The following is a 16694-nucleotide window of genomic DNA, read 5'->3' on the forward strand; positions in this document are numbered from 1 at the left end:
TGCCATTTAAAACACAAATTCTTTTACATATGATTCAGAATTTTTGGCTTATATTTGTATTAAATGTACCAATGGATGAGGAATAAAATACAGACCATGACATTTCTGTATTGTTTGTTTAGTAAAAACATTAATAAAATGTTAATGTTTAATATAGACATATTTAAGAGATTGTTGTTTTATTCATGTTCTCATATTTATATATCAGGCTCTGATATTTCAAGTACCAGCAAGGTACCAGTGTTGTTTCAGTGAACGACGACTTCTATCCTCCTCTTTGTGTTGGTTTTGGACTCAATTACTGGAGTCGCCCCCTGTTGTTTCAAAGAATAGTGAAATAGCGAGCACGTTAACTATAAACACCTCATCTGTATGTTGAGGGGCACGGGCGGTCAGCAGAGGCTTGCGGTGCGTAGCAAAGCGCGAGTATAAACAAACCTTAGAGAAGTGGATCAAAGGAAAGACAGAATAGAACAAGAGATGAGAGGAGAGAATGAGAGGAGGTGATGTCAGGCATTACAGCAGACCTGGTGACATTAACAGCAACATCTTCCTGACTACTGATGATCAGCACACGAAACAACTGATTCAGAATAGTGGGGAGAAACTTCACCATCACGTGAGCCTCCATGGCATGCAGACTCTGAGAGAGAGAAAGAGAGAGAGAAAGAGAGAGAGAACAGAGAAAAAGAGAGTGAATTCATCCTAACACACAATAAATCATTACATTGTTGACATCTGTTTTAGTGCTGTGATCTCATAGTGAGACAGATGTGAAACACAGACACACACTGTACCTTTAAGTATTTGACCAGCTCGCCTCCTGATTGGCCCGTGACTGCAATACTTTCACAGTGATGAAAGAAGTTGTCCAGGTGTTGATCCTGAGGATAAAATAATCAACATTTCTAATGAACAAACAATTAATTTCTGTCAATAAATGTAAAAAATATATAAACATACATTTTATCAAATTAAATAAACAAACGTTTCATGCTATCTTTATATGTACCTCGCAAATATTTAAAAGTTTTTACTGTTTTTGGATCAATGGATGCTTCAGTGTTTTATAAGCTGGGTAAGAGCACCACCTAGTGGAAAATAGCGGAAATATAGATTACCGTAAAAACTTGTCATTAGCAGGGAAGCGTTTTCTCTTAATTGATGAGATAACTATATAAAAATATAGTTTTAAAAATAATTTTATATTAAACAATAGCGATATAGATACAATGTATAACGATAAAGATACGATGAACTACAACGATAAAGATACAATAGGCGATATCGTTGGAATCACTTTCTGAGCGATTTGCCCCATTCCCACCTGATGAACGATAAATTATTGACAGCCAATCACATCTATTTGAATTTTAAGTGACAGTGGAGGAGCTCATTGCTGAAGTCTATAACACAAAATGACCTCAGGTATCCAGCACTGATGAAGTTACTGTGAAATTGACTACGTAATGTTTTTCCCTACCACATTGACTACGCCCAAAGGGAAGATATTAATGTTAGATTACACAAACTAGATTCACTGTTTAAGGTTACGCGAAATGCAGCTGCGGGTTACATGCTGTGTAAATGCAACAAGTACAGCATATTTATACATTTAATGACATGTAAACAATTTTTTATTGCAGGAAATACTCAATTTGAGGTAATGCCATTGAAGGTATCGTCCGGTGATGTTGATGCTAATATGGTTATCGTTATAGTTTACGTTATAGTTATCGTTATAATGTGAACGTACTATTAAAATCATCTTTTGTATGAATTTCCACTTTATTGCACTGATCTTTTGTCTTTGTGTGTGATATGTGTTTCAATTTTAAGTTTATTTTATTTATATATTTATATAAAAATAATTTATATATTTTTCTGAAAAACGTCTTAAAATAACCACCAAAGTTTGTTGTAACCGTGGTATAAGCAAAATAATGGACTCCTGTCCTTTGAATTATTTAAAATACGCACACATGCGGTAACGACACAACGCCACCTTGGGTGTGCATTATGTTCTAATAATTCAATGGCCTGTCATCAATTATTCCTTACATAGCATATAGAATAGATTTGTATGTGTGTGTGTGTGTGTGTGTACCTGTGTGTAAACAGTAGACGCCAGTTGTGTAGAGATTTTCAGCAGTGGTTTCCCCCCATCCACCCACTTCAGCTCTTGACCCGTGTGCTGCTGTAACACAACATGAGGATGTAAGAATTATAATAACTGTTAGGTTAGGATGAACTAGTCCTGTATAAACCCCTCGTCCCTCTCTTACCTTGCCGTTGTTGTCATGATAACTCAGGTATCCGGCAGGAAGGTTTGCGGCCACCGCGATCTGCTGTTCATTCACCATTACTCTGCCGTCCTTCAGCAGGGGTAGCCAGGCGTAACCCACTACACACAAAAAAACCCCATAAATGATTCAATGAGTATAAAACAGTAATAATGATAATGGTTCAGTCAGCCCATACTTGTCAACATTGATCTGAAAATAAGAGAAAATTTCCCAACTCCAACATTACCCCCCCATTACGTTGGCCACTTATACAGGTATAATCTATCTCAGGACCCACCAAAATATATTTTTATAGAAATATGCAGAAAAAAGACATTTAGAAATACAAACATTTTTTTACAAGAGAATATCTTGTCAAAGTTTAATTGTAATCCCAAACTACCTGACATTAAAACCATTGCCATTGAGGATTGGGCAGACGTGTCTGTTGAGTGCATGTGTGCACCCTGCCTTTAATGTTACAACTAATATTATAACAACTATATATAATATCATATATTATTATTATTATACATTTAAATATGATGCGGGCCAAAGTTTTACCCCTATTTTAACCTAATATACTGTATTTTATTATGATTTGTAATAGTTGTGAGTGGATTTATGGCATTCTGCAGAGAAGGAGGACTGATGTTTATCGTGTTTTTGAAAAAAAGGGAGAAAAAATGATAGAATAACATAGCGTTATTTAAAAGTAAATTAACAACTTACTTTTTAATACTGACCTGATACAATACTGATTTTGGTGGTAACTCATTTTTTTTAAATGCCGTTTAGGAATCAAACTCTACATATATACTGTATAGGCTAATCCGCCTTTCCATTGTACACTACATTTGGTCGGAGTTCGCCCCTAGTGGCAGTCGTTTTGAAAGAAGCTCATTCCAATGCAAGAGCCTCCAATCTACGAATATATTTGTACTTAATAATTTACTTATCAGTAATCAATGGTTGTTAAAGGATTCAAGTGTAACTGATAAAGTTAAACAAAAAAATCTATAATTTTCACCTTGCACACAGTGTTTTGATTGGAAAACACTGAATTACATCACTTCCGGTCGACGTGTCACATGCGACTACACCAGTCCCACAACTTAACATTTTTTGAATGCACCCAAAGCTCAAATTGGATCTGAAAATTACGCACCCGCAGATGGTTGGCACACATCCATCGCATTCCGACTCTTTCCAGTTTATTGGCCGTCATTTGTCATGTACAGTTGAAAGGTAAAAGTAACCACGCTGATATTGATGACCGGCGGGCCGGATAAAGATGATTGGAGGGCCGCATTTGGCCTGAGGGCTGCCAATTAACTAGCCGTGATGTACACCATTGTCTCACATTGTACCTGTTAACTTTACCAGTGCTGGTCAGTAATGGCACTGTGTACCCCACGGGTCAGGTTAGGTCAGCTTACTTTTGGGGGGTTTTCCACTGGGTACAGTACGTAGTACCCAATCGTTTTTTTTTTCGTACCACCTCAGTTGGGGTTCCAAGCGAGCTGAGGTGATACTAAAATTTTAGGTGAAAACACTGTAGATCACTGATTGGTCTGAGACAATCGTCACTACCAGTGTCATTGCTAAACGCAAGATTAGTTTTCCGTTTGTGTGTGCTCTGTCGAGAGCAAACATGTTGTCATCTGTGCAGCGGCACATCCGCGATGCGTACGTCCGCATGCATGCACGGCATTTTTGCAACTTAAATGAGGTTCAGTGGAGCGCGTCGACTGACACCACGAATGTTTGTACAGAAACTCTCATGTGAGAGTTGTGTATAGTAATAAACGTGATGTGCAAACATTTATATGTGGTTGGTCGATATTGTTTTTGTGGCGGACTGACAAATAAATAAATGTATTGGAAACACTGCATTCCAAAAATGCTTGCTTCCACTTTTTGTACAGCAGTAGGAAGCGCAAATGTAACGATATTCCTATAATCCCTCCCACTCTGAAGTGGTACTAAACTCAATGGAAAAGCTAACCAAGCCAAAGTAAGGTGAGCTGACACGACCTGACCCGGGTACTATGCAATGGAAAAGCACTGTAAGTGATCCTAACCATTTGACCAATGAAAGGCATTCAGATGATCACTGAAAAAGAGTGGTTCTGTAGTCCCAGCATCAGTTCTTGTAATACGTTGATCTCTATTGTGTAGCACACAAATGTCTTTAACCGAGTAAAACATATGCAGAGGTTTACAAGCAGCTTCATGAATGAGGTTTCACACCTTGTGTCTCGATCTGCTCTCGTCTCTTCGTGCTGGCTTTACTGTTGCTTTCACAGCTGATGTGATAGAGCGTAAAGAGAAGATGATGTTTGTCTGTCAGCTGAGCCGGCAACTCGATCTTAAACTGAACAGATGAAAAACATTTATTAAAACACAGAGAGCGAGCGAGAGTGAGCGAAAGAGAGAGAGAAACATCTTACCTCATCATAAAACTCTGGGTTCTGCTGGTGATGGAGAACAGCAGCAAACATTCTCTTACAGAACAGAGGTCCTCCTGGACGCCCATAAATACACTGATGAAAAAACAATACAATGTGTTCAATATAATACTGGAATATGTCAATATTTATAAAATGTATTCTAAATTTTGATTGGATGTTGAAAGATGTAAAATGCTGAAAAACTCAAATTTGTGACCACACATCTGCTGAATGTCTTCTTTAATAATGTGTCCATACACCTACAATATCATCTAAAGTTTATACGATATGCTATTAAAATAATATTAGGGGAGTGCAGGGCACAAAGTAATGCTTTTTGGCTTTGGCTCGATCATTAAAAAAATATTTAAGTTCGATGAATAATTTTATTACACAATTAACACACACACACCTCTGCTACAAATGAACACTTTAAGTTTGTTTGTGGGACCTACCGTTATCGTACAATTACACAGAAAGTGACAGGAGTGCAAACGTTACCCCATAGGTGGGTTCATTGAAACAAACAGAGAGTTTGTTGTAACACACGCTAGAAAATTTTGTTTAGTTTGTTGGTGGATATTGTTTATATATCTGCCTATAATAGATAGATATCCACACATTCATCCATTAGGAGATGCATGTTGTTCCAAATAAAGTGGGTACTGAACCATATGGGTATCTTTTCTCCTTGAAAAAGTAATTTTAACCACTGATTCTTCATATCTTCATTCTTTGGTAGTGAAAACAACACAAACTGCAAACACAGGGTGATATGATGTTTACACACTAACTAGCTGAAGTGTCTGTGTGGGCAGGTCATAGTTTTCGTTTCTCCCGGGCGAGGCTGTAGGCGGAGATTATTATGCAACAGGCAGGAGATTCAATCCATATGACGACTCGTTTCAGCGATTCAGAGTCGACTCCCTACTTTAGAAGCCAATCACTTTATTAATCGTGCACTTTTTGGTTCAACTACTTTGCACATTGTTTACAGCTACATGACACACTGCAATACAAGTCATTTTACATTTTGGATCTGTGTGGCTCTTTAACCAAAACTTTTCACAAATCCACAGGAGATCTTTTGACAGTAAGAGAAAAAGACCAAAATCACAGATTGCCTGGCCCTGTAGAAATATGTAAAGTTGCTGTGTTTCAATTACCACCGCGTTGGTTTGTGCCCCACTCACCCCTACTTTTTTAACTTTATTTTTATTATTATTATATAGGGCTGGGAAAAAAATCGATTTGATTTTAAAATCGAGTTGGTAGGTCAAATCGATTCATATTTTTAAAAAAATCGATTTTTTTTAGATTTTTTTCTCCCCCTCTGCAGTATAGCGCAGTACATAGGCTACAGTGTTTCCCAAACATAGGCTCTATTGGGCATTCCGCCCAGGTAAATTGCGACCCGCCCAGGAAAAAAATCACTAAGAATTTCCGTATTTTCTGAACTCAACTGGATGACCCGTGTTTTGTTGAGAGAGCCCGTGAAGATGCACGCGTCATAAACTCATCATCCAGCGCGTCATAAACTCATCATCCAGCGCGGCAATCTGGATCAACTGCAGCACATACTGAGGTAACTGAGCAGCCAGGGAACTACACTCCGACCAAAATGGTCGCATATGCTTATGTGCATATGTGTTTATAGCATCCAAGTTGGCTTCATTTTGCGTGCAAGCACGTCTCTCCCGTTGAGTGTGCGTTCACGTGCTCTTTGTTTCTCAATGAATTGGGTGCGATGCGAAGCAACCTCAGTGTCACATTGTATCCTTTCATGTTTCTGAACTTGAGCAGAGTTTTACCATTAACGTTAGAGGTCTTTCTTCACTGAGAGGACCCGTACAGTTCCGGGTTTATATTTGAAATGTCAGTCTGGTCTGGGTCGGTCCTAGTTTATTACTTTGGGTCCCAAGTATGATTAATGTGTGTAAAACCAGAGTCGATCGGAGAACGGCCGTAAGCGCTACCGCGCTAAAGCTCGAGTGCAGTTTCAGCGTGCCTCCGGTTTCTATGGTGATAACAACTGTCACCGGGACAGCAAGTAGACTTTTAAATCTGAAATAATGAGTGGATTAAGCTATTTTAATCGGCAAAAGAGAAATAGAAAGCAGAAGCAGTAAAAGTGCCTATCTAATCAACTAGAAATGATTACCATTATAACATCAGTCACATTTATAATCTATAAACCTGCACTGTCTATTAATATACTGTACATAGTATAGTATTATATTGAGTTTGATAAAAGGGGTCTAATTGCTTCATATATCAGTGCAAAAACAGTAAGTGTTTTTGTGGTGCTTTGACAAACAGTGTCAGCTTATGGCAAAGAAAGTTTGGGGTGGTTAGATTAATGAACTATAATGTGAAATTAATATTAATGTTCAATAATTCAAAGTATTGTGTTGTGTCACACATTATTAGTTTTGTGTCACATGTATAGTAGACCATTTTTTGTCGGAGGATTATAATGATTGCCCTTTTCACCAGCTACCACCACAAGTAAATTTCAGATATGTGGGAAACATACATTTTGCATCCTCCAAATCTTCCTTCCTTCCCAATTTTTTGTTGATGCATTTTAATTAAATATAATAAATATGTATTTTAAAAATATATACAGTTTGCAATTATTTTGTTTTAAATGGGGGCGGGGAAAAAAAATCGATTCGAATCGTAAATCGAGTTTTTTATTAAAAAATCTAAGATTTTTTTATGGGGACGAATCGCCCAGCCCTATTATTATACACTACCAGTCAAAAGTTTATAATAACTTAACTGAAATGTTTGTCATGATCCTGAAAACCTTTTCATCTGAAAGTGCATGTCTGAATGTTTCAAATGAGTAATGTGTAGAAAAATATAAATGTGGCATTATTTAATTAATTATAAAATTAATATTTTGTTTATTTATTTTTTATTAAATAGAAGACTTGGACTGAGAAATGAAGAAAAATCTTAGGAATCCAAAATAGATAATGAACCTAATGAATCACTAATCATTACAGAGTAAAACCCTAGACAAATTTCTAGACAAAAACACTGAAGATAATCAAATATAACTAAAATATAACCAAATAAATATAACCTTTCAATTTATTTAGGATTTCCCACTGTTACATTTGTGTTATTCTGTGTCACATGGTTTAAATAAAAAAAAGAGAAATAAAGAAAGTGATTCTTACATTTTAACTGTTACTATACTGTATAGTTTATATTTAGGTTTATTATTGATAAATGTTTAATATGTTAAGTGTGTGTGTGTGTGTGTGTGTGTGTGTGTGTGTGTGTGTGTGTGTGTGTGTGTGTGTGTGTGTGTATACCTGTAGTGGTTGTGCGTCCTCTTCATCAGAGTCTCTGAATTCAATACACAGAGCAATGTTTCTGGCCTGAAGACACAAGAGCAAAATATGAAACACACTCAACCGACCCACCTTAAAAGCTTTAGGCCCTGCTTACATTAGTGCACATGTCTGTATTTAGAGTAGGTCCGTCTAAACTGCAGTGCAACCCCAACTACAACTGGGTCTGCAGCATTTACAAAGATCAAAAACTCTGGAGTAGTGTGTATGGCAGGTAGTAAACGCTGTCTATGCCGCATTTACAATGCATGTTTAAAGTGACTCAATTCAGATTTTTTCTTTCATGTGGCATAGATCCAATATGAGCCAGGAATGTGTAAGCATAGATTTCAATAGTGTTGGGGGATATACCCTATTGAGAGATTGCAGATACACAAAAGTGTTTGGGGGCAGGGCAATAATTTACTCATTTATTTATTTCTTCATTTTTTACTCATTTATGACAAGCCACTTGATTTGTGGACAAAACAATAAGCTGATTTACTCAACGGGCAATACTGTTAGGACCACAACCTTCTTAAAACTGATGCCATTAAAGCAACACTATGTAGTTTTTCGACCTTTAAATAATGTCTCTAAAATTTCCTGCATCCCAGGGAGCGGGAACAACACACTCACTGGTTTTACACGCTATCATTTAATTTAATGTGTTTGAATAGGCCTTAATGAATTCAGAGTTGTTGAGTGTTGTTTTACCTTGGTGAACGTTTTCTGGCTGTCATATTTCAGCTGTCGTGGATAAACGTACAGGTGGTTGTTGTAAGTTGTGAAGGGCTGAGAAAATCTGGCAATGGACGGCACAAACTCCTCAACCTCAAACGCCACCTTACCCCGGTCTACACCATCAGTTTGACGGAGAGGAAGATAGGAGGAGGTGACACAATCTACACAAACGCAGGAAAGAGATCAAAGAGCAGCCAATTAGTGAGAAGCAAGTGACCTCAGTCAACCAATCAAAACATAATAAATAACAACTGGAGTCTCCATTCTGCAGCATGAGAGTTTAGCAGAATACAGTATTTGTATTTGCAGGTGTATGTGTGTGTATTTACAGTAAGTGTGTTCTTACTGGTCAGATCTGGTGCAACATTATCCACCGTAACATCCAAATTACCCAGAATCACCGGCAGCTTGGCCATCTTCTCTGGCCTGAGACACGATACAAACACAGAGGAGGGAAAATAAACAAGTGTGAGTGCTCGACAGAGACTATTGCATTTCGACACAGAGAAAATGCCAGGACATTTCACAAACACCTGAAATATTTAACACTGTGTAAATACAGTTATTATTATTGGATGGCGTGAGGAGCGACTGACTTGCGGAAGTCTGCGAGGAGTTTGAACATGTCCTCATTGGAGAGCTTGTTGCTGTCCTGTCTGTAGAGAGCGGAGAATCGAGCGACCTTATCCACCGTCCCAGAGGTGTCCTTAAACAAAGGCCTGAGAAAGAGATGACACGCAGATGAACAAAGCTTTCCGACTGATGTGTTGTGCAATTTTCCATCTGGGCAAGAGAGATAATAGTAGACACATAAACGCACACACTTCCTGCGGAGCAACATATGTAATGTCCCGATGGAAAGAGAAACATAAATGAACACCCGTTTACCAGAACAAAACACAAAAGGAGTGTTCCTGTAGCTCATCTGCGACAGCAATGTGTTAGCAGATGTGACGTGCATAAGTCCTGTAGTGAATTAGTTTGCGAAACAACATTCTCATGAAATCTCACCTAGCAGCCCATGCGAATGGCATGCGGTACTGACCCAGCCGACTGCAGGCCATCTTAGCGTTCTTCAAAACCTTCTGAGCGCTCTGAGGAGACACCAGAGAAAATAATATTATTAAAGCTTTCATCATTTCTGTTATGATGTTTGTAAAGTGTATAATTTCAAATGACATCTCACATCATTTAAACAATATTACACCCAGAATAAAATGATCTCTTTAGTCACCATAACTGAGTATAATGCGTATTGGGCTACCCCAATAAAATCTGGACCTTCTTTTGATAGACCCGCCCCACACATACGCAACCCAGGCAATGATGTCAGTTAGTAGACACGGCGCTTACTGCTGATTGGCTACAAGTGTGTTTTGGGTCTCTGCCCGACTCCCTTTTCCAAAGTGTTTTTCAAAAATCATGCACCCCGCCTTTAATAACATGTATTTTGGAACAGTTAAGGGGGCATTTCACAAGACTTTTAAGATAGATAATTCATTATAGCATGTTAAAATTGCCACTTTGTAGGTGTGAGCAAAAATATTACTTTTTTGGGTGTGTGTTTTAAAATGCAAATGAGCTGATGAAATGCAAACACTGATCGCCATAATGGTGGTTTGTTGAAATTGAAACTCATTTGTGCTGGTAATTATTTTCTCTCTCTCTCTATATATATATATATCTATCTATCTCTCTGTCTCTCTCTCTCTCTCTGTCTCTCTTTCTCTCTGCCTCTCTCTCTCTCTCTCTATCAGACCTAAATGGCAGTGCTGGGGTTGGATAGTGCAGATTAAGGGGCGGGATTATCATAATAAGATCCCCATCTGACATCACAAGAGGAGCCAAATTTCAATTACCTATTTTTTCAAATGTTTGCAAAGAATAGTTTACCAAAACTAAGTCAATTGGTTGTTCTTTTTCACATTTTTTAAGTTGGTAGAAACACTGGGGACCCGATTATAGCACTTAAACATGGAAAAAGTCAGATTTTATGATATGTCCCCTTTAAAATAACGTTTTAAACCATGGTTAAACTAAAATTTGATTCAGTAATATAAAACAACCACCAATTTTAATGCCACTATGCTTATAGCCATAGAATATAAGTCTTCTTTACTTTACAACTTATACAGAGAAATAACGCTGACCTTTGCTTCAGACCTGATTTTTCCCTAATTTTAATTGGTTAATTGCATTTTTATTAGTTTGAACCACAAAATATGTGATGTCCATTTCAGTGGATGCAGGGTCTGAAGGGGTTAATGTCATAAAACTTTCTTTATAAAACGACCCGACCTCGTCCTTCATTCTGAAACGCGTTCTAAGCTGTGATAAAATACCCCGATAACCCCACGGTTTAGACCGCATTACAGAAGTATCACTGCGCGACTGTTGCTGCGTACTGATTTCTGAAAATAAACACCACAGTCTTTATATTTTTTATTTTTCTACAATTGCACAATTAATGGCGATATCCAGATAAATGTCAATAAATATTGTTGAGTCATCTAATCAATAAAGAGAAAACGCTCCCTGAGGAGTCTATAAATCAAATCCGTATTTCCCGCTATTATCCACTAGATGGCGATCTTACCCAACTTAAACACTGACGCATTCACTCAAAATCTGATCTCTTAGAAAAGTTATTCACAAAAATGGAATTATCTTAGCATTTAGCTGAAAATTTGAGAGGTGATAAGAGGACAAATGAAGGTAGGATGAAACATTTTTTGTTTGTTTGAAAGCGGGGGTCTCTTCTTTTATTTGATATATTTTATGTTTATTTATGTTTATTGATCTCCCTGAGATCATTTTTCTGGAAGGCATTTAACTAAAACTGGGTGGCAACTTAAAAAAAAAACACTGACGGGAAAGAGTTAAGTACGCTTCCAATCATATTTGATCATCACTTCAACAGTTCCACGATATAAATGTTAATGTGTAAGTTCAATTAGATGAATGTTGATTTATTAAAATAAACACCACAGTCTTTAATTATATTTTCATTGTGTCTTTGCTGCGTCTGTGTTGGTTGTGAACTGCGCTCTGTTTCAGCCACACTTGATTCTGAGGAACTACTTTGTTTGGTGGAAGAATAATATATGTACTAATAAAATTACAACTTATTTGTGTTTTATTTTATGAAACCCTGGTATCCATATGAAGTAACTGTTTTATAAAAGCACTAAGCCCCGCGAAGCAGTGGGGTTACAGTGCATTTTATAACAGCCAAGGGGGTTTTAGGCACTCTGCTTCGCGTCATACCTAACAACGCCCCTTAGCTGTTATAAAATGCACTGGTAACCCACTGCTTCGCGGGGCTTATTGCTTTATTACACCAATGTCATTGCAACAGAATGCAAAAGACACACTAAGCCTAATGTTTTCTATAAATTCCTTATCCTGCCTGATTAAAACATAAACATTGCAAATAATATCAAAAGTAACAATTCATTTCTGGTGGCTTCACTTCTCGCTCTTACATTAGCTTTCTATGCGCAATCCAGTGATTTATATAGATCAGAGCATCAAACACACAGACAGGCAGCAGTGTTACCTTAGCAGAGTCTGAGTTTTTCATGTAAGGTTCAGCACAATGAGTTATTCCACCCTGTAAAACCTTCTCGATCCGCGCCACCAGGAAGATGTCCGGATGTGGACAGGTCACTGAAAACACTCCCTAAACACACACAAAATATTTTATTATCAGTTTGTAATGTCAAGGGCAGTGTAATGCAATCAGATGTTTAGCAAGCATCATATTCCAGTGTGACCAGATATTTTGGTTAACCATCATCTGCCCACATGGACATTTTATGATTTTGTTTTTGGGCATGAACATTTTTGACCCAAGTGTAGGTTTTAAAACTGATGCACGAGGGTTAAAGTACTTGGGTGATTCTGACAAAACCATTGAAACACCACGGCACTAATGATTTTAGCTTTAAAATGTGTAATATAGTAACATTAAAAAGCATCAGAATTAACACAATACTGTGTTCTACCTTGCAAAATGTGTGATTTCAACATAAGAATTTATAATTGTAAATTTTATCTCATTTTCTGCTGAAATTCTCATTACCGCAATGTGTCCGGCTGTGTTTGAACATGCGTTATGTAGTAATTTAATCAAATTAACACAAAAATATTAAGAAAAAAAATAAATGGATGTTTTGCTAGACTACTTTAGATGACTGAAAAAAATATTTACTGAATATTCATGTATAATAATAATGAAGAAAAATTAGGAAAATGATGTGTCCATGCCGGATGTTCTCATCCTCCGCAACACTTTTTGAGAACAGTTTAAGCACACATAGAGAATTTTAATAAAGTTTGATTTTGAGTGACCAAGCACATGGACCAGTTACTTCAAGATGGCTACCAGGTAAGATCATTTTTTTACAGTTAATTTGAAATATTGTCTTGTCAGAATGCTTACACGACATTTTGATTATCATTACCGCAACAGATGCTTATTAAATGTTAATTTAATTAATAGAAGCATAATACTTTGATTTAAATGCATGTGCAGAATCTCCAAATTATGTTCTTTCAAGTTTGTCATGTCATTGTGAAAATATGTCAGTGTTGATGTTTTCTGACTGTTGCGGTAATGAGATTTTTTAGGACTAATTTTTTTAATTATGTTACAAAAAGTGTTAAATGATAAGTAAAAGTTTTTAAATTAATTTTCCCATTTACTCCAGACTTTGTTTTTCAATGTCTGGTGGGAAAAAAAGTAAATTTAAGCAATTTTTACATTTTCATGCTTGACATTTTTAAAACCAAGTTTTCGTGAGAATCACCCACTTACATGTACTCACACAGTCAAGAAAAGTGATTTGATTAGTCACATTGCATGACCCTTCCTAAAAATGATTGGTTTGTAATTTCTTGCTGGTCATGAGTGTAATGTTGGACAGATAATGTTTTGATGTGTTTTAATTATTTATTCACTGTGTTTCTCTTTTGCCATTTAAAAGGTGCATTTTTGTAAATGTGGTTTGTTACAGGAATTCATTTTCAGGTCTTTGGATACATCCTGCTCATTTACACAAAAGGAAATGACTCAAGACTTCCTGTATGTCTGTGTATTAATAACTTTTCAGTGGTAGTCTCTCCACAGTGATTTTGTGTATGTGGTCACACCTGTCGTGGATACTGTATACTGCCATCTGCTGTGACTGAAGACCGAGCTCCCTGAGGGCTGTCGGACGCTCCTGATGGAGGCAGCATGGCTTTCACAGACGGATGATTCATGTCCACGTTAAAGTCTGAGGAGATCTTACGACCGCTCTGAATATCAAACAACGACAAAGAGACGAAGAACGGCTCCACCTGAAACACACACATGCACACACAGATGAAAGGGGAAATGAATTACGTGAACAGAATCAGACGCAGCTGAAAATTCAATCATTAATAAGATGTGGTACATTAGTAGTGGGTCCTTCTTCATTTTCTGCCACACAGCTCTGGAGGTTGAATGACAGATCGTTGCAGTTCACCAAGATCCGCTTCCCAAACTTTTCCTCGAATGGTTTCACATCAGGCTCGATTCCAGAGAAATCCAGTTTCTGCTCAGAACAGATGAGGAGAACAAGGAGAGTCTGTGAGATTCATCTCTGGAAAGGTTTTCATCATTTATTATATCCAGTGAAACAAGAGCTGGTTATTCATCTGTAATTTTTGGTTTCTCCCAGGAGCAGCGTCTGTGTTAGGGATGTACCTGTAAATCTGGGTCCAGTGTAAAGAGTTTCAATCGTGTCTCATTTCTCATCTTGCTCTCGATGTCTCTGGCACTCTGGAAAAAGCATGAAAGCAGAGCAGGAGAAACGGTCAACTCTGAATTCAAACCACTTTGAATCCGTTGACATTCACATTCACTCCTGATTTGGCTGCTGGTAAGTTTAGTTGTGTCAAAGATCAAATAAATTATCAAAGTAAAAAAAGAGAAAAGCAAGAGACAGTCCATCACAGGATTATCTTTAGTGTTGCCCTTTGAAGTAAATGATCTTTTAGCAGAAAATATACATATACATTTAGCAGACGTAAAAGTGTATTATTTACTTTTACATTAACACTTTCATTTTTGCTAATGGCAAAACATCCACTCAAAAACTTTGCTATTTCCTGAAGACAACATAAGTTCAGGTTTAATATTGGGTTGCTTAGATTTGCCAGTTTTGTCCCGTTAGGGTTGTAACCTGTAGGCTAACCCATTTTGGACATACCTGAAAACTATCCATACTGCTGGAGGAGTGATCACTTCTGCTATGCTCATCATCTACACAAGAGAGAGAACGTTAGTACATAAAAACGGTAATAGACATTATCAGAGTATACACACCATGGGCCCTATTTTAACCATTTAAGCGCATGGTCCGAATCCACGTTTGTTAGTTTAAAGGTGCAGTGTGTAATTTTTAGAAGGAGCTTTTGACAGAAATGCAAAATAATATACAAAACTATATTATCAGTGGTGTTTAAAGACCTTTCATAATGAACCGTTATGTGTTTATTACCTTAGAACGAGACCTTTTATCTACATACAAAGAGGGTCCCCTTACATGGAAGTCGCCATTTTGTGCTGCCATTTTTCTACAGAAGCCCTTTAAGGACAATTTCTTTTACTAAGTTATCTTCGACGATGACATATTTGTCCGGTGGCGCCTACCGTAGCTTCTCTATGCATTTTAAAAGTGAGGGGTGAGCCGTGGACTGAGCCGTTGGTTGAAATTCGCAACCTCACCACTAGATGCCGCTAAAATTTACACACTGCACCTTTAACAAGAAAAAAAACTTTGATGCACCAGGTGCATGGTCTTAAAGGAAAACACCACAGTTCCTCAACACTTTACCATGTTCTCACCCCAACCCAGACAAATCAACACATCCCTATCTTTTATCAATGTGTGCACTTAATCTTTGTACAGTGCGTTGTGAATGTGTTAGCATTAAGCCTAGCCCCATTCATTCCTTAGGATCCAAACAGGGATGAATTTAGACGCCACCTAACACTTCCATGTTTTCCCTATTTAAAGACTGTTACATGAGTAGTTACACAAGTAAGTATGGGCGCACAAAATAAAATGTGGTGATTATTTAAGAGGATAAAAAATGAGAACTATATTGTATGGCGAAAAGCACTTAGTTTGCACCACTTTGACCTTGGCGCGCAGTAACCTCATCACTCCTGACTAATCCCCCTCTCGCTTAAACTTTAATCAATATTACTGCGCCAAAGGTTAAAGTGCTCCAAACTAAGTGCTTTTCCGCCATACAATATAGTTTGCTTAAATAAAATGCCACGTTTTATTTTGTGCCACCACACTTACTCGTGTTACTACTCATGTAACAGACTTTAAACCGGGAAAACATGGAAGTGTTTGGTGGCTTTTAAATATATCCCTGTTTGGATCCTAAGGAATGAATGGGGCTAGGCTAAATGCTAACACATTCACAACACGCTGTGCAAAGATTAAGTGCGCGCATTGAAAAAAGAGAGGCATGTATTAATTTGTTTAAGTAGAGGTAAGAACATAGTAAAATATTGAAAAACGGTGATGTTTTCCTTTAAAGGGTTGTCCCCATTCTCTTAACTCTTTCCCCGCCATTGACGAGTTATCTCGTCAATCTGCAATACCGCTATTATCCACCAGGTGGTTATAAAACCCGGAAGTATTGCCCTATGGCAAACAGCTGTATGTTCCTGTATGTTTTAAAGATCGCTCTGCATCTGATCTCTATCAAAAGTCCTTCACAAAAATGGAATTATCTCAGCTTTTTGCTCAAAATTTGGTGTTTTTGATGAATCCTACACATATTTGAGAGGTGATAAAAACAGAACACATACAGGT

The 16694-nt window shown here is 37.4% G+C and overlaps 1 protein-coding gene across 4 annotated transcripts in view; it reads right to left on the reverse strand.

The window, feature by feature from the left end:
• LOC129451420 (dedicator of cytokinesis protein 9) overlaps positions 1-16694 on the reverse strand; it is a 113665-nt gene that overhangs the window by 29179 nt on the left and 67792 nt on the right. For 2 of the 4 annotated variants that reach the window (XM_055214511.2, XM_055214512.2), the window contains exons 9-24: positions 15069-15121; positions 14564-14638; positions 14271-14411; positions 13984-14172; positions 12389-12511; positions 9841-9923; positions 9426-9548; positions 9176-9255; positions 8803-8990; positions 8068-8133; positions 4739-4831; positions 4539-4662; positions 2286-2404; positions 2108-2194; positions 798-884; positions 528-643 (exon numbers count right to left, since the gene is read on the reverse strand). In XM_055214511.2, the coding sequence (XP_055070486.2) occupies positions 528-643; positions 798-884; positions 2108-2194; positions 2286-2404; positions 4539-4662; positions 4739-4831; positions 8068-8133; positions 8803-8990; positions 9176-9255; positions 9426-9548; positions 9841-9923; positions 12389-12511; positions 13984-14172; positions 14271-14411; positions 14564-14638; positions 15069-15121 (1747 nt within the window). Of the gene's footprint in view, positions 1-527; positions 644-797; positions 885-2107; positions 2198-2285; positions 2405-4538; positions 4663-4738; positions 4832-8067; positions 8134-8802; positions 8991-9175; positions 9256-9425; positions 9549-9840; positions 9924-12388; positions 12512-13983; positions 14173-14270; positions 14412-14563; positions 14639-15068; positions 15122-16694 lie in introns of all 4 variants that reach the window. The other 2 variants (XM_055214513.2, XM_055214510.2) reach the window with 1 other exon arrangement.

Source organism: Misgurnus anguillicaudatus, chromosome 17, assembly GCF_027580225.2.
Source record: "Misgurnus anguillicaudatus chromosome 17, ASM2758022v2, whole genome shotgun sequence".
NCBI lineage: Eukaryota > Metazoa > Chordata > Actinopteri > Cypriniformes > Cobitidae > Misgurnus > Misgurnus anguillicaudatus.